Consider the following 25,220-nt stretch of genomic DNA (forward strand, 5'->3'; position numbering starts at 1 on the left):
TGGTATAGACCCTATCCCAGCACAGTCCCCCCTCCTATAGCTGGTATAGACCCTCTCCCAGCACAGTCCCCCCTCCTATATCTGGTGTAGACCCTCTCCCAGCACAGTCCCCCCCCTCCTATATCTGATATAGACCCTCTCCCAGCACAGTCCCCCTCCTATATCAGGCACAGTCCCCCTCCTATATCAGGTACAGCAGCACAGTGCTCCCTCCTATCTCCAGCTTTGCCCAGAGCCTCTGCCTTCTCCATGTGACAGCGTTTGTTATTGTTGACGTCACGAGGCGGCGCCGCCATTGGTGGAGGACGCGTCACGTGATGCGTTTCACTCCCTTACCATGGGCGACTCCTACTTAGGCGGTGGGAAGATGGCGGACCCAGGTCGGTTAGATTTCAACCACACCGGCGCCCCGTGCCATATCCCGAAAGGAAGCGGCGAGCCCGGCCCCAAAAGGCAACGATTGGAGGCCGGTGAGGGCGGGCCGCCGGCTGCCGCCGAGAGCGAGGCGAAGGAAGCTCTCCCCGCGGTGTCTGCCCAGCCGGGAGGAGGGGAGGCCTCTGCAGGGCTGTCTGCCAAACCCAGAGCGCACAATAGCTCCGGGCTGCAAGGCCTTCCTGGGGACCAGAGACAAATGCTGCTGCTGATGGTGCAGGGGGAGGAGGAGCAGGAGGAGGAGGAGGAGGAGGGGGCTGGAGCACTGGCGAATGGTGAGCTCACAGACCAAGCCATTGATTATGGAGGTGGGTACCTGTCACTGATATCACAGCTATTTACTAACCTGCGGCACTACAGGCGATATAAGTTGGCGTTTCAGCTGAATGCACTGACTCCTGATTTACCAGTAACAGCTGCCCTTATCACTTGCATTGCCAACACTTTAACTTCATGATGCAGGTCACTCTGTATATTGGTCTTTTTCTGTGTTGCAATAATTCACAAAATCACTCAGTCCTCCTCATTTTAATTCATAGCAATTAAAATGAGAGATGCATACACCAACTCTAAGTTTACCAAGCTGTCTATTTAAGTTCTAAGTTATTCTGCCCTTTTATTATCTTTACATACCTTATTCTATAAAAGCATGTTTATTGTATACCTTATTCTATGAAAGCATGGTGTTTTATTTTAACTTGATGCTGCAGGTCACTATACTGGTCTGGTCTTGTAAAACCCTGTTACATAGCATTCCGTTCTATTGTATGACATGAAGTTACAGGTGCATGTACAGTTGGCAAATTTAATATTGGTAGCACTTGTTTCATAATTTGGTGAGAGAGACTCTAGGGTGGTTATACATTAAGGCAAAAACAGCACTATTTGTATTTACTTTTAAAGTTGGGCTGATTGTTCTCATGACCTTTGGACAAGTTGGGATTCTTGGGCATAATGCTAAAACTTGTAACCCATTTCATCCTTCTTATTCAGGACTTATTCCTTAGAATCACAAATTGTTGTTTGTTTTTTTTTTTGCATCTGCACATCACAAGGTTACAACTACCTGTGATGCTCCTTTTAGCCACCACTGTATTAAAACACCCCTTTCGTTGTTTGAAATGATGTACGGTACGGATGCGTGACTTGACCACTTGATACAAATTGATTACAATTTTGTTACAATAGATGGCCATTACATATAAACTCACTATAAAATATTCTTTCCCAGTATGTTGCTACAGTAGCTTGTATGCAAACAAATTTACTGTGCACATTATCTGTTTCTTCATATTATTAAATATTTATTTGTGATTGTGTTTGATTTAGACTGCATTCACAGTCAATTTGTATAGCAGCAGAAATGCTGTTTACCTTTTACCATATGCACACCATATATAATAGCAAGGTCAGTACTCAGGCTGAGAATAATACAATTGTGTGTTTTTATAAAGGATTACTGTAGGGGGGGGATCTTTCTCCCTCCTAGATTTTATTGTTTAGAAATTATTCATAACTAGGGACGGTGGATTGATTCTTGCTGCACTAGGCAACAATACATTTTGCCACCCCCTCATGAATGCAACTACATTCCTCCAGAGGTTTATTAAATAAAATCTGAATTGGCGTGAAGAGACATTTAGGGAAAGAGACACACTGAGTAGACATTAAAGGGAAACTACAGTGCCAGGAAAACAAACTTCTTATCCTGGCACTATAGCTTCCCCCTCTGTCAAGCGCCCCTACCTCATGGTGCAGAAGGGGTTACAAGCCCCTTCTGTCACTTACCCGGGTTTGGCGCCGATGTCCCTCCATGCTGGCTCGGGTTCATCTTCACTCATCAATGGCCAATTAGGATTTCCCCATAGGAAAGTGCTATACAATGCTTTCCTATGGGTTTTTGCGTGACGCTGGACATCCCCATGCATAGCCACTAGAGGTGAAGTTATCCCAGTTGCAATAATTACTTTTGCAGGGTTAAGGGTCCTGGGATAGTGCATCCAGACCACTTCAATGAGCTGAAGTGGTCTGGGTGCCTATAGTGTCCCTTTAAGTGAAAGCAGATGCACGGTGAGAAATTTCAGAGAACTAAAACCACCTGGGAAGACGTTTAGGGAAAGGATAAAGAGACTGTTGATATATTTAGGAAACATAGACTGGGAGACATTTAGGAGAGGGACATAGTGAGCACACATTTAGGGAAAGAAAGACACTCTTACTAACACACACACGCACACACAGTGTCACTTGCACACTCTCATTAACGCACACACAGTGTCACTTGCACACTCTCATTAACGCACACACAGTGTCACTTGCACACTCTCATTAACGCACACACAGTGTCACTTGCACACTCTCATTAACGCACACACAGTGTCACTTGCACACTCTCATTAACGCACACACAGTGTCACTTGCACACTCTCATTAACGCACACACAGTGTCACTTGCACACTCTCATTAACGCACACACAGTGTCACTTGCACACTCTCATTAACACACACACACACACAGTGTCACTTGCACACTCTCATTAACACACGCACACACAGTGTCACTTGCACACTCTCATTAACACACACACAGTGTCACTTGCACACTCTCATTAACACACACACACACAGTGTCACTTGCACACTCTCATTAACACACACACACAGTGTCACTTGCACACTCTCATTAACACACACACACACAGAGTGTCACTTGCACACTCTCATTAACACACACACACACACAGTGTCACTTGCACACTCTCATTAACACACACACAGTGTCACTTGCACACTCTCATTAACACACACACAGTGTCACTTGCACACTCTCATTAACACACACACACACACACACAGTGTCACTTGCACACTCTCATTAACACACACACACAGTGTCACTTGCACACTCTCATTAACACACACACACACAGTGTCAATTGCACACTCTCATTAACACACACAGTGTCACTTGCACACTCTTATTAACACACACAGTGTCACTTGCACACTCTCATTAACACACACACAGTGTCACTTGCACACTCTCACTAATACACATTCTCTTACTGACATACATTGCAACTTATCCCTCTCACTAACATACACACAGTGTCACTTACACATTCTCACTAACAGTGTAACTTTCACACTGTCACCATCACACACTCTCACTTGCACACAAACTCACACCACTTTACATAAAGTCACACTTTATTTACACACAGAAATACAGCAATTTAACACACACACACACACACACACACATAAATTTACAACCATTCATACAATAAACAATCCTCCTTAGCCTACCTGGGTGATGTTAAAAAGAGAAGGGGACTAGCCTGCAGGATGTTGTTCTTCTTTATGCTGGGGGAGCAGGAGAGCCGTGCACTGTGAGCACAGGCTGCTTCCTCTTCCTCTCAGAGAGTTTCCGATGTTTACAGGCAGGAGACAGCCAGGATACCAGGTCATGTCCCGGCTTCCCCTGCCTGCAGGAAGCGGTGTGCTCTGCTCGGGTGCCTGGGTTACAGCACACCCAGTTCCCTGAGCAGGAAAGCGGGAGAGATGAGTCCAGCAGATGAATGGCTGCGCTGGGGGGTGGCTAAGGAGCCGCTCGCCCAGCACAGCATCCCCAGACAGCAGCAAAGCAGCCCACCAGGAAACTTCCCGGTGTTCGCCCACTGCAGGTCGGCGCCCCAGGCGAATGCCTTATTTGCCTTATGGTAGCGCTGGCCCTGTTCATAATGGGTATTGTACAAGCAATATTCTGAAGGTAGCTTGCATAAAACAATACAATATACAGCAACGATGACAAGAATGTAGATTTCTCCAGCTATTGCAGAACTGCAGCTTATGTGAAGCTACCATATTTTGTCGGTAAATCAACATAGAGATGCAGTTCTGCAATAGAAGGGGATTCTCTTTTTGGCCATCACTAATATAGATGCATACACCAACTCTAAGTTTACCAAGCTGTCTATTTAAGTTCTAAGTTATTCTGCCCTTTTATTATATCTTTTACATACCTTATTATATAAAAGCATGATGTTTTATTTTAGAAATTTTTGATCACTTGCACCATGCCTCATGTAAGTTTGCACAAACCTAATTCAATGAAGACTATGGCTGCTTCATTAAAATGATACTCTTGACGTACTTGTATTGCTATCCTTGTTATTGTTTATGATGGTTTGCTTTATCTGCATCTATGTTCTAAATTTTCAAGATATCTACTTATTGATTTTTTGGGGTTTTTTTTCAATCTTTTCTTCTGTCTTAAATTCAGAACATGTGTCAAGAAGAGCCAAAGCACTTTAGTTTTCCCTTGTCTCAGACTTGCTGATAACACAGTCTGTAAACCTGTTTTTTGCCTTTTTATGTCTTTTAGCAAGCATTCATCTAGATGATGATCTGGCCGGTGGCTTCCATTCTTGTGACAGTGATGATGAAGAGGATAGGGCTTCACATGCCAGCTCAAGTGACTGGACTCCAAAACCTTGCATAGGTATACATTTCAATGCCAAATCACTTTTTTGGGAAGAGCGGTGATGCCAAAGAATAAGTGAAAAGTTGACATCCACATAACACACACAATGATTTAAACTGTTTTTCTGTATACATTCTTACTGCATGTGGATTCTGTACATTAAACATTTGTGAATCTCTAGAGGTAATGTGACCCCTTGTGCTGATGAGCTCAGGGGGTTCCATTGGAAATTGATCAGAGGTTGTAATTTGCTGCAAAAGAAAAAAATAGAACATAATTTATTTTTACTTTGCTATAAACCAAGCTTCACATTTGTATGCCAGAGACTTTAGCAATAATTCTTTTATATTAAAGGGGCATTATAGGCACCCAGACCACTTCAGCTCATTGAAGTGGTTTGGGTGCACTGGCATAGGTCAATAATTACCTTTTGAGGGTTAAGTCCACCTCTAGTGGTTGTCTGGACATCACAGCTGAAATAAGATAAATGACAGAAGGGTTTTTTAACCCCTTCTGCACTATAAGGAGCTATAGTGGCACTATAGTTTCCCTTTAATATTTTGTTTATGAACAACACAGAATATTTATCTTCTCCACTCTCCCAATTAGGAAGGTCAAACTTGTCAAGAGTGTGAAAAAAATCCCATTGGTGACTCACTGTGTAATACGTTTTCTATAGTCTTATAATTCCTGTTCACTCTTAACGGGACACTATAGTGAGCAGAACAACTACAGCTTATTTTGTTCTGGTGAGTATAATCATTCCTTTTGGGCTTTTTGCAGTAAACACTGCATTTTTACAGAAAATGCAGTGTTTACATTACAGCCTACGGATACCTCCACTGACCACTCCTCCTGTGGCTGCTAAAGGTGCTTCCCTCTTCATAGAGACGCTGAACTTTCCTCATAGAGATGCACTGATTCAATACATCTCTGAGGAGATGCTGATCGACCAGGGCTGTGTTTGGTTAGAGCTGACTCTGCCGTTGATCTGACTCCTTGACCTACTCAGGCAATCCAATGCTTTCCCATGTGAAAGCATTGTGATTCACTCAGAACACCACTTCTGATTATGTCAGCCAAGCAGGCAGGTCAGGGGTAAAGCCAGCAGCAGACTGGAATAAAGTTAAGATTTTAGTATATTTAGGGGGCATGGAGAGGCTACATGGTGGTTATAACACTAGGGTCAGGAATACATGTTTGTGTTCCTATTAGGTCAAATAGCTGGACTGTGGAAGTGGCTGCACGATGCATACTCGATATTACAGTATATTACCTAGAACTTGTAGTAAATGTTTACTGCTTTGTACTGCCACTCAAAGTTCCCTAGGCTAGCAAATACTTCAAATGCATAAGTTCCTAAATTCATGACTTCTGTTGTTTGTTTTATTTTCAACACTTTTGGGAAACATGCGTGATGCTATGGAAACAAAATACACCTTAATCTGTTTTTTGTTTCCTTAGTTCAGACTTCGTGTAGTATTTATTATTATTATTATTATTATTATTATTATTATCATTATTATTATTATTATACACTGGATACCTGATATTAGAAAATTTGTCATGCAGGCCCGTACACATTCGTTCAGCGACATCTGATGATGGGAACCGATCCCAGGACAATTCTTAAGGATCTCCTACCCGATTCTGTAGCACCGCCAGATCTGGATGATATGACTTTATGGCAAATTGTTATAAACATACTGTCAGATCCCCCAAAAAGGAAAAAACGTAAAGACATCAATACTATTGAAGATGCTGTACGACTTCTACAGCAAAGCAAGAAAATAATGGTTCTTACAGGAGCTGGAGTATGTATATATTTAATTTTTTTTCAAATATTCATACTAAATTTTAACGTGGTTTTGTTATTGAGAAGGTAATACCTAGTAATGACTAACCCCTGCTACAGTACATGATCTTGAAATGCATTTCCCATGGTGCTTTGGCTGCAAGTGCAACTTGACCCATGTAGTTCAAAACCTTTTTCATGCAAAGTAGTGGTCGACTGACATTGATTTTTTTTTTTTTTTTATTTTTTTTTTAGAAACGATACCGATAGCCGATAACTTACCGATATTCTGTACATTTACCATTTAAAAAAAATAAATAAACTATTTCTACACAAATCTACTGTTAACTGAACATGTTTAGTATTCTTTATTTTTTTTGCAAATCTTTATTTATTTATGTATTTATTAAGGTAAATGCACAAAATATACATGCCAGTCAGACTTTTTCTGTTTTCAAGAATATATGTGTGTGTGTGTGTAGTGGATGCAGTGAGAGTATTTGATTAGTGGATGCAGTTTGTGTAGAGTGTGTGTGTGTATGTAATGTGTCTTAAAGGGGGGGGGGGCTTTTTTTTTTTTTTTTTAAATATTTTTTTTTTTTATTTTGTTTTAGTCCCCGTTCTCTGCTTCTTACCTGTCCAGGGAGGGGGGACATGACATTCCATGTGTGACACAGCACACTCTTACTTGCCTTCCCAGCAGCTCCCCTGTCTAACTCTTGCGGCCTGTGTGCCGCGCAGAGCGTTGCCATGGTAACCCGTGCCAACGCTCTGACAGCCGCGGGACTCACAAGAGTTAAGATAGGAAAGCTGAAGGGAGCTGCTGGGAAGGTAAGTAACAGTGTGCTGGGCCCCCCAGGACCGCCACGGGCACCCCAGGACCCTGGTGGCGGCCCTGGTCTGCATTATCGTCAATTTCGGTATCTTAATTGGCCGATACCGATATTGCACTTTGTGTAAAGTAAACCATAGCACACCATTGTCATTATGCAAACGTTTTCTTTAGTACAAACGTAGCAAAAGTAAGCCCTAATAAAGTGTATAATATGAATATAGTATCACCATTGTGTATAACGACTTGTCCAAATTTACACAATATAACTATAAATGTTAACAAAATTTAATATGTACAGAGGTGTGCAAAGGTCTTGCCACACTGCCTCTCCATGGTACTAAATATATTTGCATAAAAATAAAACACATAACAATAGCAAATAACGGAAATGTTATACCTAATTAAAGGAAATTTAATATAGACTTCAAATCTGTGTTTTTTGTGAACCATAAGTCACTGGAGAGAAAAAAAGCAAACATAACAATTCTGATCATTTTTCACTTTTTAAATCTACATTATATATTTTTATATTTCCTTTGGTCTAATTTTATATAATTTTATTTTCTATTGTTCTATATTGTTTTTTATTTCTATTCAAAGATGCTGAATTTTGCACTTCTCTGTACATACCATATAACTTATATAATTGAGCCAGGTAAGTCGGTTTTGTTTTATGCTATGATAAAAAAAATGTATAGTATGTGTACATTGTCTGATCCTATTTACTCTGCTTTGATCCTAAGAATTGCTAACACTCCTTGGTAGGAGAGAGGAAAGCTACTTCACTTTCATCTTGGGATAAGATTTTTTTATTTTATTTTTTGGTTTGTTTTTTTTTCTAACTTACAACACATACTCCTAACCTTCTTTGATATGAGCCTAAATAATACTGAATTGTTGCTGCCTGAAAAAATGAGTTGGCTTACCTCTTGTTCATAGTATTTATTGTATACACTCTTACTAGAAAACAGGTAAAAGTATAGTTTAGTGCTCTTGACACAAATGTAACCTTTCTGAGGTGTATTCTCTTAAGCCATGGGTCCTCAAACTCCAGCCCCCCAGATGTTGCTGAACTACAACTCCCATGATTCTCTGGCTATCTATGTAATTCAAAGAATCATGGGAGTTGTAGTTCAGCAACATCTGGGGGCAGGAGTTTGAAGACCCATGTCCTAAGCTATTTCACAGACTGATCTTGTAATATTTGCATTCTGTTTGTATTGTGCTATGGTTGTGCTGGCACCTTATGATTATATTTTCCTCCTTCCCTGTAGGTTTCAGTTTCATGTGGCATACCAGATTTTAGATCAAGAGATGGAATTTATGCACGCCTCGCAGTAGATTTTCCAGACCTTCCAAATCCTCAAGCCATGTTTGATATCGAATACTTCCGGAAAGACCCAAGACCATTTTTTAAATTTGCAAAGGTTTGTCCTGCCATTTGAAAGTCCATTTTAAACCTAAAACACAGGTAGTCTCAATAGAACACAAAACGTCCATGTAGGACCTTGTAGGTAATACAAATGTAACAGGGCAGGCTGTGAGTATTACAAAAAATGTCACCAAATGCATCCACTGGCTGTATAGCTAAAATTTACATTTTTATCAGGAGGGCAGTTCCTGTGAGACAGGCAGCAAAGTGTGGCAAGGCAGAATTGCATTGAATGTGCAGCATCTTGCTGTTTCTGCCTATATATGTTTTTTTTTTTTTTTTTTTTAATTCTTTATTTTTGCATGTGCATATAAGTTACAGACAAGCTTGCAGGGCCACGACAGCAACTGCAGGCATATTCATGGCATTTCAATGAGTGGCATTTTGAAACAGCACATTTTTATATGAAACAGCAAGTTTTGTTACATTCTAGGCAAGCATATGACATTCCTAGGTACTTCTAGGTTTAGTACTATATTTAGTGGATTATCATTTAATTGTCAAGCTAGGACAACAACATTACTATCATATCATTAGGCTTAGGCAGTCGCTATGAAACAATGTTAGATTAGATTAACCATGCTATTTGAGGCTGTCGCTTATAAACATGTTATGCAGTATAGTACACAAAATAGGCTATAGGACAGGGGTAGGCAACCTTTTAGCAGCACTGTGCCGAAATATGATTGTGATGTCCCATAGCGTGTCGGTCCTATTTCTTTAAATTGAGGTGTGCATGTTGCCATATACTGCTTGTGTTATTTATACTGCAGTTGCTTTGTATCGTTGTATTTGTGCGTATATGAGCTATTATATTATATATGTTCATTAATAGTTTTTGGTATCATGTATAATACCTATGAATTTGAGCTGTGTATGGGGGCTGCTTGTGGAATTGTGTGTGGATGGATATGTCACATAGTGTATTTGGTAGTGTGTGTATGTGTGGGGCTGTTTGGGGTATTGCATGTGAGAGGCTGCATGTGGGGTTGTGTGCATGTATGTGGATTGTTGGTGGTGTTGTGTTTGTGCGGACTGTGTGTGTGTTTGTATTATTTGTATGAGGGGAGGGTTATTCTGCAGCTCTGAGGCTTCCCTGGGTTCCAGTGAGGACCAGGCTGGCCAGGTACAGCTCAAGGACAGAAGCTGCAACAGGAAGCTGTGGGCTGCTTTACTGCAGTGTGGATTACCATTCATAAGTGCTGGGAGGAAGTGATCTGAGATCACTTCTTCTATGTGCTCCAATCAGGGGCGTATTAGCCGCGAGGCAAACAAGGCATTTGCCTTGGGCGGCATTTTCCAGGGGGCGGCAAAAAAAGCCGCCCCCAAATGCCCAAGGCAAATGTCTTGTTAGCCTTGCGGCTAACAGACATGCCGCCGGGCTGCTGGGCGATCGGGCGGCACTGCCGGGCGGGCGGCCGGTCGGCGAGGGAGCACTTCCCCTGAGCTGTCTGCTCAGCTCCCTCGCCAGCCGCAGAGTGAGGCTGGGAGGCGGAGCCGGAATATGACGTCATATTCCGGCTCCCAGCCTCACTCTGAGGCGCGCGAGGGAGCTGAGCAGACAGCTCAGGGGAAGTGCTCCCTCGCCGGCCGATCGCCCAGCAGCCACTGGACCACCAGGGAGGAAGAGACACCCCCCCCTCCCCAGCATTCCCAAAGGTAAGGAGGCTGGGGGGGGGGGTGTTAAATAAAAAAAAATGTGTTAAAAATAAATTTAAAAAAATGTGTTAAAAATAAATAAATAAAAAATGTGTTAAAAATAAATAAATAAAAAATGTGTTAAAAATAAATAAATAAAAAATGTGTTAATGTGGGTGGGTGAGTGTGTGTCTCTGTTAGTGTTTGTCTGTTAGTGTTTGTGTCTGTTAGTGTTTCTGTCTGTGTCTGTTAGTGTGTGTGTCTGTTAGTGTGTGTGTCTGTTAGTGTGTGTGTCTGTTAGTGTGTGTGTCTGTTAGTGTGTGTGTCTGTTAGTGTTTCTGTCTGTGTCTGTTAGTGTGTGTGTGTGTTTCTGTTAGCTAGTGTATGCGTATCTGTCAGTGAATGTGTGTGTGTGTGTGTGTATTTTGAATGCGGGGCGGGGGGAAAGGTTGGGTGGGTGTGGCGCGGGGGAGGGGGGGCGCCTGAGTTTTGTCCTGCCTAGGGCAGCACAAAACCAGGATACACCACTGGCTCCAATGCATAAATTGAGGATTGTCCATCACCACCTTTTCGTATTATAGATATCTGAAGTTTCATTGGGACTCCTGACAGGCCAGAGCCTGTTTGGCTCTTGTAGCCTTGAGTGCCGTGCAAAGGCACCTTGAGTGCCGTGCATGGCACTAGTGCCGTAGGTTGCCTACCCCTGCTATAGGAAATGCTCTGTATTGTGGGTTTAAGGGTACCAATTGGAGCCTAATCACCGTTGTACTCAGGGTTACGATTTGTTTAGCTGAAGTATGCCTGGCATATAGTAATACGTTCTAATAACAGTTTAGCATTTAGTGCTAAGGCTGGCATGAGAGAGTACATTCCTTTCAGTTATTTATGCTGTAAGTGCCTAGCTGCATAATGACAATCATTAACGTAAAATAACAATGCAATACTTAAAATAGGCATATATGTTACGGAGCAAAATCACAAATCATCGCTTGGATCTGAGCTAGTCTGGACATAGTTATTCTCATGTTACGTCTGATAGATTACCAGTGACATCTCACCCCACCAACCCCCTTGTGAATAGGCTAGGAATCTGAGAGGGAAGCAGCAATGTCGGCATACACTCGTGTGAGTCCAGTTAAAGTAGAGAAACCTTAGCGGTTGCGAGCACCCAGCCCATAGCGTCCTGGTCTCCCTATTGTCAGCCGATGCCTTTTAGGTGGTGAGTGGGAGCCCCCTGTGCCGGTCTGTGCTGCCGTGATGTGGGTTGTAGTCCCTTCAGTTCGGCAGTGTGTGGCTTGGGTGTCTCAGCGTGGTTCGGCGTCAGTGTCGGTGAGTGAGCTGAAGCTCTGATAGTGGGTCTCTTCCGACTGTGTGTTGTCATGCTGTAGCCGTAAAAGGTGCATCCAGTGGGACTCTCTTGTGAAGGTGCCGCCTCTTGCCGGATCTGCCCGCATGTACATTCTTTTCAGGGGGAGCGGTGTGGGCCGCTTCTGGGCCTCACTGCCGGTTTTGGCGCCAGCATCTATGGTCTCCGCCATCTTGACTGCTGCGCCTTGGTGTTGGATCCGGGCGGCCCTGCTGCTGCTCCCAGAATGGTCGGGGCATGCGTGGGGACCGGGATCACCCCCCCGGTCCATAGGGGGGGGGGGGGGGCAAACGGGTCCACGTTTCCACGGTAAAAACAGGAGTAATAGGCGCTCACTAAATAAACTAGAGGTGGGCAGCAGTGAACCGAGTAGGAGTTCCCAACGCCTACTCAGAATAGTGAAACAAACAAGGAAAAAAGTGGTAAACCGCGCCCAAACAGTACAAGTAATAATGAAGATGTATACATACAAACTGTCCTATAATAAGGGATGTATGGAACCTTCAATAGAAAAATACAAAACAATAATAGTGCAGTATATCAAGCAAGTGGGAGTAGTTGAAACTTATATAGAAGACTAACTCACACTTTGCAGAGCTACTCAGAGCTCTGCTGTATAGCGCCTAGACGGTACAATCCCCGTCTCAGGATGTCAAGTGATGGTGCAGTGCAGGGTCCAATCCTCCACAGTAGTATATGGAAAAAATAAAGATAGGATCCAATAGTATAGTATGTATAACAAACAGTGTTGGTAAAAAAAGGAAAAATATCCTACTTACAGATTTCAGAGCAAATATCTTGCTCTAGTATTTACAGCATATGGTGGTATAATCCCCACCAACGGATATATGCCAGGATTCAGGAAAATCAGGAACAGCAAATAAAGTAGTAAAAACTGTAACTTTATTTAAATATAAAATATGTCTATAATAGAACAAAATCTACTTAATGCGTTTCGCCCAGTCTAGGGCTTCTTCAGAAGTATCAAGTCCAAGTATGGATAAAATCCGCTTATATAGGTGTCCCTGATTGCTGAAATTTGGTCCTGGTGTGATTCCGCTTCCTACTTCCGGGTCGCGCACGTCGCCCGGAAGTGACGTCATCGCATCTTTCCGTGGCATGCTGGGACATGTAGTCTCCCTTCGTTTGTGTTGTATGCAACACGGAAGTGGCGTCAGTATAACTCCCAGTGCTCCATGGGGCATGTAGTTTGTATTGTCCTCCTTCCCATATACACGATTTCGTCACCCGGAAGTGACGTTTCGCAATACATAGTAGTATGGGAATTGTAGTTCGGCAAATTGCCGATATAGGGTACAGTATATACAGGGGAAAAATACAAATAGAGAATAAAGAATAAATAAGTAAGCATAATAATATATCAGAACCTCTGTGATATAAATTAAAAAAGTAACCAAAAAACAGAGATTATAAATATATGTATGGATATCAGGCATAAAAATATGGGCATGTATATAATTACATAAGGGGTGAACACTATTATAGTAAAAGAAACAACAGGGGCATATATCAAAAAAGTGGCCAACATATTATACATTAAGTAAAAGTAATATATTCAAATATATAAAAAAGGAGGATGATGGACATAGTTTTAGAATACCATGCATAAAGTGAACCATGCATAAGAGTTCTTAAAGTGGTACTCAAGAGGTGGTGTGTGGACAATAGAACAAGTAAAATAAAATAATATACAGAGATATATAGTAAAAAATATAAAAAAATATACAAAATATATAATAAAAATACTATAAAAAGTTAAAAAGGTCAAACTCTGCATTCATTATATCACCACCTCTCCAGTGTTGAGACAATTTCGAAATACCCATAAATTTTAGGTGACGTGGATCATTGCCATGTTGCTCAAAGTGTGAGGATACCAGGTGGGTTTTTAGCCCTTTTTCTATGTTGCGGCAATGTTCTCCAATTCTGATTTTTAATGGTCTTATCGTTCTTCCTATATATTGTAGTCCGCAAGGGCACTCTAGTAGGTAAATGACATTTTTACTCATGCATGTAATTGTGTCTTTAATATTGTAACTTTTGTTTGTATTATTTGATTTAAAATTATAAATACATCGATCGGTTTTACTAGTTTTTCTGCAGGCTACACAACAATTACATCTAAAAAATGCATTTTTGTGTTTCATAAAATTGTTTATTACTTCAGACTTTTTCTGTTTTGTGTAATTCTGTGTGAGATGCATTCTCAGATTAGGGGCTCCTCTGAATATAATTTTTGGCCGATCTGGGATGATTTTTCCTAGTATAGGGTCTTCCTTCAAAAGGTGCCAGTTATTCCGGATTAGTCTTTTTATTTGTTTGTTTTTATTATTATAGTCAAGGACAATAGGCAGTGTAAAATCTATCCCATTATTTTTAGTGTTTTCTCGACCCTTGTTTTGGGTTAGGAGATCTTTTCTATCTAAACTTGTAATATTTTCCAAAGTTTTTTCAATTTTCTCTTGGTCGTAGCCTTTTTCAATAAATTTATTCATCATCATATTCGCCTGGGTTTTGTAAGTACCAACATCTGAGCAGTTCCTTTTTAATCTAAGGAATTGGCTTTTGGGAATACTATCAAGCCAACTCCTATAGTGGCAACTGTCCCTTCCAATAAAATTGTTAACATGAACTGGTTTAAAATGAGTTTTTGTATCATGGATAAAGATATCCAAATCCAGAAAAGTTACATTTGTCTTACTAAAATCCGCTTTTAAAACTATACCATCATTGTTAGTGTTTAAAAAGTCTAAAAATAATTTGGCCATAGAAATAGGACCTTTCCAGATAAAAAAAGAGATCGTCAATATAACGGAAATAGGCGACCAGGTTCTCCACCCAGCCATGCCCGCTCCATACCATTCTCTCTTCCCACTCCGTCATGAAGAGATTGGCATAGCTGGGCGCGAACCTGGTCCCCATTGCTGTACCATTATTTTGTAAGTAAAACGAATCTTTGAACCAAAAATAGTTGTTGTTCAAAATTAAAAGGATACCTTCAATTATAAAATTTATCTGTTCTTCTTTCATCTTATTGTGTCTCTCTAAAATGGATTTTACAGCTTTGCAGCCTCTTTCATGTTCAATTATAGTATATAGGGACTGCACATCACAAGTTATGAGTGTATAGTCCTCCTCCCACTCTATTGTTTCTAATTTATTAAGTAAATCCATAGTATCCTTAAGATAGGATCGGGACAATTTAACATAGGGCTGTAACATAATGTCTATATACTCCGACATATTTGATAAGATAGAATCTATACCGGAGACGATAGGTCTTCCTGGAGTTTTTTTTAAGGTCTTTATGGATCTTTGGTAAAAAAATATATGACCGGTATTTTTTGAAATTTCTTATTTAGGTAATTGTACTCGTCTATATTAAGTATATCCTCCTCCTTGCCTTTATTTAGAAACGTTTCTAGCATATTTTTAATATCTGAGGTAGGGTCTCTTGTGAGTTTGACGTATGGTTTTTGTGTCATTCAATTGTCTAAAAGCCTCCTCTTCATACATTTCTGTAGATAAAATTACTAGCCCCCCCCCCCCCCTTATCCGCTGGTTTTATGACAATAGTATCATCTTTTTGTAAATCTTTAAGGCTTTCTCTTTCCTTCTTTGATAGATTATTTTTGTCTCCTATATGTTTATCGCTTAGATTCCTTATACCTTTAGACACCTTTTTTTCAAATATGTCTATTGCACTGGACTTAAAGTTTGACGGATAGAATTTACTTCTATTTTTTAGAGAGCTTTTGACATATTTGTCTTCTCTCGTATTAGTCGTACCTGCAGCTTGATTATTAGTCGTATTGTTTTTACTTATAAAAAACCTTTTTATAGTAGCATTTCTTACAAACTTGTTTATATCTATGTATGCTAAAAAAGGATTAAAAGTTTTTGTGGGGGCATATTTAAGACCTTTATTTAAAACTTTCAACTGTATATTCGTTAGAGGTTTGCCTGATAGATTAAAAATTCCTTTATTTTCATCCTCATGAACCTTTATTTTCATCCTTTATTTGCTGTTCCTGATTTTCCTGAATCCTGGCATATATCCGTTGGTGGGGATTATACCACCACATGCTGTACATACTAGAGCAAGATATTTGCTCTGAAATCTGTAAGTAGGATATTTTTCCTTTTTTTACCAACACTGTTTGTTATACATACTATACTATTGGATCCTATCTTTATTTTTTCCATATACTACTGTGGAGGATTGGACCCTGCACTGCACCATCACTTGACATCCTGAGACGGGGATTGTACCGTCTAGGCGCTATACGGCAGAGCTCTGATTAGCTCTGCAAAGTGTGAGTTAGTCTTCTATATAAGTTTCAACTACTCCCACTTGCTTGATATACTGCACTATTATTGTTTTGTATTTTTCTATTGAAGGTTCCATACATCCCTTATTATAGGACAGTTTGTATGTATACATCTTCATTATTACTTGTACTGTTTGGGCGCGTTTTACCACTTTTTTCCTTGTTTGTTCCACGTCTCCACGGGTCTGGCTCCTGTCTGAGCACCGATGGGCAGGATAGCGGGGCAGCGGCCGTCTGCTCCACTCACCGCCGGAGTAGGCCTCGTTGGCGCCAGTGAGGATTCATCCACCAGGGGACTGAAACCGGTCGGGCCAGCCTCACCCTGGGTCCGGTACTCTCCACCCGATGAGTTTCACCGTCTTTTGTCAGCTTTTTATTATGCCAAAATAATCAGATTTCTCGTTCTTTTCGTTAGAAGTTTCAGGAGCTGGTCTGACATGTGACCATCTCGCTCGGCGGCCTGGCCCCGCCCCCTATATATATTTTTTTATGTTGACATCCCAGCTGAATAATTGGCAAGGTTTGCGTAGAAAGCTGGAATATGGCTCCTAGGGTGGAGCCTTAGGTTAGGTGTCATTGGGTTTTGCTTTGGGCTCAAGTGCCCTGTGTTTGTGGAAGCTAATACCACTGGTCATTTCACCAGTGGAATTCAGTGTATTTCTGTAGTGCATCTATGAATCTTGAGTAAATATTGACTGAGGCCCCCTGACCTCAATAGGATTTTTTTTCTCAGGTTGGATCAGCGCACAAAAAATACTTTAGCGAAGCAGGAGGCATACAGGTAAAAATAATCCTGCAGAGTGGGCACTTGAGCTCAGAAATCCTCATTGGTGGTGTAGAAGGTCTCTAAAATTAAATAAATCACATAATTCCATGATTAGCTGGGTGTGAGGATAAAATAGCTGATGTATTGTGCGTATTATTTCTTTTTGAGAAAGCAGTTGGGAATCCTGCCACAAGGAGTTATGTCTAGAGCAGCCGTTTGGAATAAATGGGTTATAAATGCACCTTATTATTCATAATTGCTCCCAGGAAGGTAATTGCTTTGGACAGCCTTGGAAAGAGTAAGTGGAATAGGGTGGTGGAATTGATCTTTACAATGTGTGAATAAACAAGTGAGTGCTCTTCTTCTATGCATAAAATAAAAATAACCTTAACATCTCTAAATAAAATGGTAATTTGTTTTTACTTTAGTGTATATTTTTTTTTTTTTTTTTTTTAATGATAGAAGCTCTGTAGGTAATGGGTCCACTTTGCCTGACAATGCATGGAGTGCTTATAGCTGTCAATCGAATTAAAAGCTGTCATATCGGCTCATCCTCCTTGTGCAAATTAATACTGGAATATTTTATGTGACCTTTTGAATCTGTTTTGAGGGTAATCCCCCATGATTAATTTAACCTTTTACAAATTTCTCCTGCAATTAAGAAATTTGCTTTAAGCAGCGTTTGATTTTTCAGTATGTATTTGAATTAACCATCTTCAAACACAGATTTTTCTTCACTTCAGTCTGTGCAAGTCATGGTTTCAATAATTCAAAAGCATTGACTTTTTTAAAAGGGAAATTGTGGGTAAAGCATTGTATTACATAGAAAATGCATGGAAAAAAAGTGGGGGGAAATTAAAATCAAGTTGCATACCTTTTTAAGGGAACAATAACGCTATAGTGTGCTATTACACTTCGACCTTTAAAACGTTTTACTTACTGTCTGCTCCTCCTTCAGTGACATTCTCCTGTAGATGTCACTTCCACTATGAAAAACATTGCTAAATCTACTAAGCGGCAATATTTTAGATTGAAGAGCTAAAATGACCGGGCCACTGCACCCAAACCACTTAATTGAGATGAAGTGGTCTGGGTGACTTTAGTGGTTCTTTAAAGTTTCCTTATTGTTTATTACAGGGATCATCTTTGCAAAGAGTCAATGCTTCTCATATTTTATATTTTCTTATGAATCACTTACTGTTTAGAGTGGCCTTTGTAAAGCCCAATAGAGATGTTATTTGTAAACTTGTTATCCAAAAGCCATAGTTTGCAAAGCAAAAAGCCGTGGTAATCAAGGTTATACAAGTCAAAAGGAATAAGTGCCTCTCTAGCATCTTTATCTTCAGTATTTCTTCCATACAGCATGATCAAAATTTGAAAGAGTTTGTAAAGGTCTGTGACTTGGCAACAGGGCCAGTAGTGCCTGTTCTGTGGAATGACGACTGCTCTCGCTGTTGATTATGCCAAGTGCATATAAAGTGTTGCTCCTCAGTTTCATGCATAACACTGCGCAGCTACTCTGAATTCTAAGAATGCAATGTATAGAGGCATTGTTATGCTCGTTCAAAAGAGCACAAATTCCACTACAGGTATTCGCTAAGATTAAGATTGTTACTTTGCAAAGATATACAGATTGTTGTACTCAGAAGATGTTGTTGAGTATAGTTCAGATCATTTTATTATAGTGGGATACATGATATTTTAAAATGAGCAAAAAAAAAAATACAATCTGTATGTAAAAATTGAAAAATAAAAATGAATACCAAAATCCTTTACAAAAAACGGTTTAAAAATGGCACCTCACCAAAGCTCAAAATATATCATGTGATACTCCCCATAGTGGCCACTTTTGCAAATGGAATGCATTTATTGAGTAATTGAAATATGTGAGCTACTAAAATGCACCAATTTGGCATAGAAAAAAACTCGAGGGGCAGAGCCTGACCTTTTACCTGAACAGACGTGCAGTGACTGAGCTCCTCAGATTGTGGCAGAATTTGGGGCATAAACCCCAGCTACTGCACTTATACATCTTCTCACAAGCGTAATTCAGGTCAGGGGCCCCTGGGCAAGCAATTTGCTATATTTCATGTGGTTTTTTGTTATTGAATGCCCGAACAAGCCTTTTGCGGCCTACTGTGAGCAAGGCTGGGGAGAGGCGGACAATTTTCTCACCTGCTGATTCGTATCAGAGACCTGCAGCACTCCTACCCCCCCCCCCCCCCACTTGGACTGGTGGGGGTAATCCCAGTCCCCTCCGGACTGTAACCAGCGGCTGTACATACCTCTACTACAGCATAAGAGCTGATTCAGACCCGCTCTCGAGTACTCTAAGATGGCGACATCCTTGCACACTGACCCACATGGCTGTGGGTCAAAGTCTGTGGAAAACAGATGCTGGCCCTCATACAGGCATGGGGCCAGAGAGTGATCCCACTTTGGAGCTACATCTCTTAAAGGGAATCAACACAGTAAAGGAGGAGACTATTTATTTAAAAGAAGAAAAACTACCACAACAAGAGGACATCGTCTTAAATTAGAGGGACAAAGGTTTAAAAATATCAGGAAGTATTACTTTACTGAGAGGGTATTGGATGCATGGAATAGCCTTCCAGCTGAAGTGGTAGAGGTTAACACAGTAAAGGAGTTTAAGCAAGCGTGGGATAAGCATAAAGCTATTCTAGCTATAAGAAAAGGCCAGGGACTAATGAAAGTCTTTTTAAAAAAAAATTGGGCAGACTAGATGGGCCGAATGGTTCTTATCTGCCGTCACATTCTATGTTTCTATGTTAAGTGCCAAAGGATGGGGTATTGTTTTATTCAGAAGAGTTTATATATTCTATAAACAGGAAGGAATATCTAATATATTACACTCTGTGGTGACTGTAGCCAACAACGTTGTTCCTGTTACAGCACAGAATTTGATTTGAATATATTTATTTGTTGTCAAATGGGAGAATTTAAGTTTGGTGTTTTTATTAGTTTGTTTTTGTGCCTTTTCATTTATGCTTCCAAAGTCCTAAATTAAATTCTATAAGAACTTAATTGCTGATGACTATACATGCTTCATGGACATTTTATAAACCCTTTGAAGTGATTAATATTGGTAATCTTTCTGGTTTGCTATTCAGGGTGAATTATTTAGATTGATTTTAGATTGACAGAGCAATCATTTTCATCTTACTCTTTAAATATTATTACAGTGTAACTGTTTGTTAAATTGATAGCATCCAATGACTTAATCTTGTATCACAGATAAGGTAATTTTGGCAAAATGTATCCAGGCAAGATCAGTGGCGCTGTTAAACCTTTATGGTACCTATCATTCTTCATCTTTCCTGTCCAGAAGACGTTATTTCAATGCTGGGCTTTTAATGTTGACCCATATTTGGCAGGCAAATGCTTTATCTAGAACCACCTGTAGTGGTTTTGTTGTGTGTGTGTGTGTGTGTGTGTGTGTGTGTCAAACACAAATATAAGAACCTGGCCACGAAACAACCTGTTTGTCCATTTATTATCCTCTACTCAAGTAAAGGAACAATTTATAAAAGCAATAAAATTCAAAATGATTAACATTTTATTTAGGGATGTGTCCACAGAACCTTCAGTTAGTAATGTTAGTAATTTCATTTCAGATTCCAGTGGGTTAAAATTCAAACACAAAATAAATAAATTTGTGTAATTTTTCAAATCTCTATGGACTGCATTGTATGTAATGTTTTCTGATAATCGCTTTATTTTTGTGTCTTTACAGGAAATTTTCCCTGGACAGTTTCAGCCATCTCTCTGTCACAAGTTTATCGCCATGTTGGATAAGGAGGAAAAACTCCTCCGAAATTATACCCAAAATATAGATACACTGGAACAAGTTGCAGGAATTGAAAGAATTATACAGTGTCACGGTGGGTATTTTAATTCTTACACACTGTAGAAAATCCAACTGTGATGTCCCTTTTTTTCTGTCATATGGTGGCAGTAACCTCTGGCAGTAACCTCTGGGTTTTGCTCCTCCCTGTGGACAAGACCTTTAACAAGCTTTTTTAAAAGGATCCTCCCCCTTTAGGTATAAATACTGAACCCGCAAAACCTACCCCAGTCTTCTTTCTTGTCCCGATAGGGATGGACAGGACTTTCGTTGATGGTGAGGCACACGGGCTGTTGTCTGGGGGATCCGGTCCGAGAGCTGCCCGGGTGGTAGGCTGAGTGGCCCATGCTCCGTTGTCTTGCCGTTACGGAGTGAAAGAGGCTGTTGGATTTATGCCGAGAAGGTTGCCGGCAGAATGCTTCCGGGAGGCGGAGCTCGCTCTGAGCAAGCGCACAGCGGTGGAACGCACGCCCTGGTGGTGATTGCGTTCCACCTAAGCTTCCGGGTGCGCAATGACGCATGCGCAAACGGAAGCTTAAAGATATACACACACAAAAAAAAAAAAAAACGCGAAATTTGAATGTAAAAGCTGTGCTGGTACCCACTGACAGCATGGATGCAGGTCAGAAGTGGTACGCCGTGTCACCTGCCCCCCCACACGGCTCAGAGGTATTTTGAGGTAAGATTGATAAAGTAATCTTTACTTTGAAATACTTTCTGAAGAAGAGTTTGGATTCTAAGTGCCTCCATTTATTTTTTTCCAGGCTAACCCCCACGCCTAGAAAGGCTACGGTGAAGTCCAAACATATTGTTTGCAGCGAATGTGCAACTCCTCTCCCAGACGGGTCTAGGAAGAAAATATGCAGTCAGTGTACTGCAAACTCTTTGGAAAGAGAAAAGCAAAAGGATATGCAATCTTTCCTATCCTGGTTCCAGGAGAACTTGTCCCATACCTTGGACTCGATTAAAGAAAGATTAATAAAAGAGAGAATTTCTTCATCTGAATCATCTTCGGGAGAATGTTCTTCTTCTGGCGAATCAGTGGATTCAGGTTCCTCGTCAAGCGAACCAGTGGGGTTTCCCCCTGAGGCAATCCGCAAATTTATTAAAGAAGTAAATCTGACAATCCTACCTCAGGGATCGGAAAATCCAAAGAAGGGCTTTTCTGTCCAACAGAGCCTAGTTGAATTTGTATTTAGGGAATGGAAAAACCCGGAAAAACGTGCCTTTATTTCCAGACACTTCAAGGATGTCTTCAGGCTGGCTAGCGACGTTATGTGGGAAGATCTCCCAAAGGTTGATGTTCAGGTGGCACAGATTGCCAAGAGAACCACTATCCCTATAGGAGAAACTGCAGCGTTAAAGAATCCTATGGATAAAAGAGCCGAAACCTCGTGTAGGCGGGCTTATCAGACAGCTGGTTTCCAATGCAAAGCCTTACTGGCAGGAGCTGCAGTAGCCAGAGCTAATGAAGTGTGGCTAAAATTTGTGCAGGAAAATTTATCGTCTGGTCATATTGAGGATCTAAGTCACATGTTTCAGAACATGCATTTGGCGAATGAATTCCTTTTGGATATGTCGACTGAGGTGCTTAAATTGGCCTCCAGGATTATGGGTTTGTCTTCTGTAGCAAGACGTGCCCTATGGTTGAGGTCTTGGTCTGCGGATACAGCGTCAAAAGCAGTCCTTTGTGAACTTCCTTTGGAGAAGTCTAAATTATTCGGCGCCCCCTTAGAGGAAATCATAAGACAGATGTCTGAAACCAAGAAGGCACTTCCTCAAGATAGGAAGTCCTCCTGGAGACCGGGGTACAGAAATTACCAATCTAGGGGTAGGAGATCCTTTCAAGAGAGACCACATTTTTTTCAAAGAAAGGAAAAAAACCGGAAATTTGAAAGTAATGAGGTCAAAAGATCTTTCAGAGACAAGGGGAGACGTTTTTGAAGAGGTGTGGGAGGACGGCTCCAATATTTTTTTCCGGTGTGGGAACAGACCACGGAGGATCCATGGGTTCTAAAGATTATCCGAAAGGGACACAAGATTATTTTTCTGGAAAAACCAAGATCAAGGTTCCTACTTTCGACTTACCAGTCTGCAAAAAAATCTCGAGCCCTAGATTATCAGTCCAGGCTGCTTCTACACAAAGAGGTTATAGAAAGAGTTCCAAAAAAACAGGAATTTCGGGGAGTCTATTCGAGACTATTTCTAGTTCCAAAACCGGACAACTCGTTTCGGCCCATTCTGGATTTGAAGAAAATAAATCAGTTTATCCCCTATCACAGATTCCGCATGGAATCAATCGCATCGTTTTTTCCTCTATTACAAAAAGGCGATGTGATGGTAAAGATAGACTTAAAGGATGCATATCTTCATGTTCCGATAGCCACCGCTTCAAGGAAATATTTAAGATTTGCAATAAGAAGAAGAAGAGGTCACATCCTTCATTTCCAATTCAGGGCCCTGCCTTTTGGTCTGTCGTCCGCTCCAAGAATCTTTACAAAGATCCTGTCTCCTCTAACTGCTCATTTGAGGGAAAGGGGTATTTCAATTATCCCATATTTAGACGACTGGCTTCTAGTGGCTCATACCGAGGATCAACTACACAAGGATCTGCAGGTCACTATAAGGTTTCTTCAGGACCATGGCTGGATCTTGAATCTAAAGAAATCAGTTTGCATTCCGACCAGAGTTATAGAGTTTCTCGGTTTCGAGATCAATTCAGACTCCATGTCAATTTTCCTTCCCAAACGAAAGAGGAAACAGATCCGAAGAACGATTTCCAACCTCCAAAGGATGAAAACTTGTTCCTTCAGAGAGGCCATGAGTGTGTTAGGCCTTCTTACGGCCACCTTCCCGGCGGTCAAATGGGCAAGATCAAAGGTCAGGCCCTTACAATGGAACATCCTGACTTCCTGGTCAAAGAAGGTGGAAGATCTGGACACAATATTCCTGCTGTCCCCACAGGTGAAGACGCAATTAGATTGGTGGAAAACCTCAGAGTGCCTTTTAAAAGGTTTATCCTTTCTACCAAAGGTCTGGCTAATAGTCACCACAGACGCTTCAAACTCAGGTTGGGGAGCCCACTTAGGCTTCACCATGTTCCAAGGAAAATGGTCTTCCAAGGAAGCAAAGGAGTCGACAAATTTCAAAGAATTATTGGCGGTTCTGTATGCTCTTCATCACCTCAGACCTTGGCTACTGCAAAGAGCGGTCAAGATACAGTCAGACGCAGAGAAATCTAGAAGACATCGCAGCGGTTTACATAAGAGGCAGCGAAAATGTAATAGCCGACGATTTGAGCAGAGGGAAGTGGGACCAAAAGGAATGGTCTCTACACCCAGACGTATTCAGAATCTTGACTGGAAAATTCGGAGTCCCAGAAGTAGATTTGATGGCAAGAGAATCAAACAAAAAGGTTTCCCACTTCGCCTCCCTTTTCAGAACGGATCAACCCAATTGGATAGACGCTCTATCGATAAAGTGGGATTTTCAGCTGGCTTACATCTTCCCTCCTCTGCCCCTGATCCCAAAGGTCCTCCTCAAGACACGTACGGACAAGGCGAGGATATTGGCGGTAATCCCTTATTGGCCAAACAGAGTCTGGTTTGCGGCCCTAAAGAAGATGACTATCGACTATTGGGAGCTTCCCATTTCAGTTCATCTCGTTGTGAACAGGAACCTACCCTTGTAAGTACTGGAAATGTTCAGGTTGACGGCTTGGCTACTGCAAGGCTGATCCTTCGGAACAAGGGCTTGCAAGATGAGAGAATAACAGTCTTACTACACGCAACTAGAAGATCAACTTCTAGGATATACTTCAGAATTTGGTCCAAATTTCTTCACTGGGGTAGGGATCACCGGGTCTCGATATTACAACCGTCTATAGATAACATTCTTCAGTTTTTGCAAGACGGCTTTGACGCAGGCCTGGGAGTCTCCACTCTCAAGGTTCAAATCTCAGCTTTGAATTTTTTTCTTATTAAGGATTTGGCAGCCAATGTTTTCGTCAGAAGTTTTTTAGGTCCATCAGCCTCAAGAGACCTCCTAAACGATCGGTCTTTCCGACGTGGGACTTGTCCCTAGTCCTTCAGGCCCTTAGTACTAACCCGTTTGAACCCTTGGAGGAAGTTCCTTTGAAAATTTTGTCCCTTAAGGTATTGTTTTTGGTAGCCATCACGTCTGCCAAAAGAGTGGGAGAACTTCACGCCCTATCCTCCTCAGATGAATTCACCATTTTTCATGAGGACAAAGT

The 25,220-nt window shown here is 41.1% G+C and overlaps 1 protein-coding gene across 1 annotated transcript in view; it reads left to right on the forward strand.

Annotated features, from left to right (window-relative positions):
- The first annotated feature begins 309 nt into the window (after window positions 1-309).
- The window catches only part of SIRT1 (sirtuin 1), a 31,283-nt gene continuing 6,372 nt past the window's right edge, over window positions 310-25,220 (forward strand). The window contains exons 1-5 of the mRNA XM_063434962.1: window positions 310-740; window positions 4,821-4,937; window positions 6,492-6,733; window positions 8,824-8,976; window positions 20,858-21,005. Coding sequence (XP_063291032.1) covers window positions 338-740; window positions 4,821-4,937; window positions 6,492-6,733; window positions 8,824-8,976; window positions 20,858-21,005 — 1,063 coding nt within the window. The 5' untranslated portion in view covers window positions 310-337. The remainder of the gene's footprint in view (window positions 741-4,820; window positions 4,938-6,491; window positions 6,734-8,823; window positions 8,977-20,857; window positions 21,006-25,220) is intronic.

Source organism: Pelobates fuscus, chromosome 10 (genome assembly GCF_036172605.1).
Source record: "Pelobates fuscus isolate aPelFus1 chromosome 10, aPelFus1.pri, whole genome shotgun sequence".
Taxonomy (NCBI): Eukaryota; Metazoa; Chordata; class Amphibia; order Anura; family Pelobatidae; genus Pelobates; species Pelobates fuscus.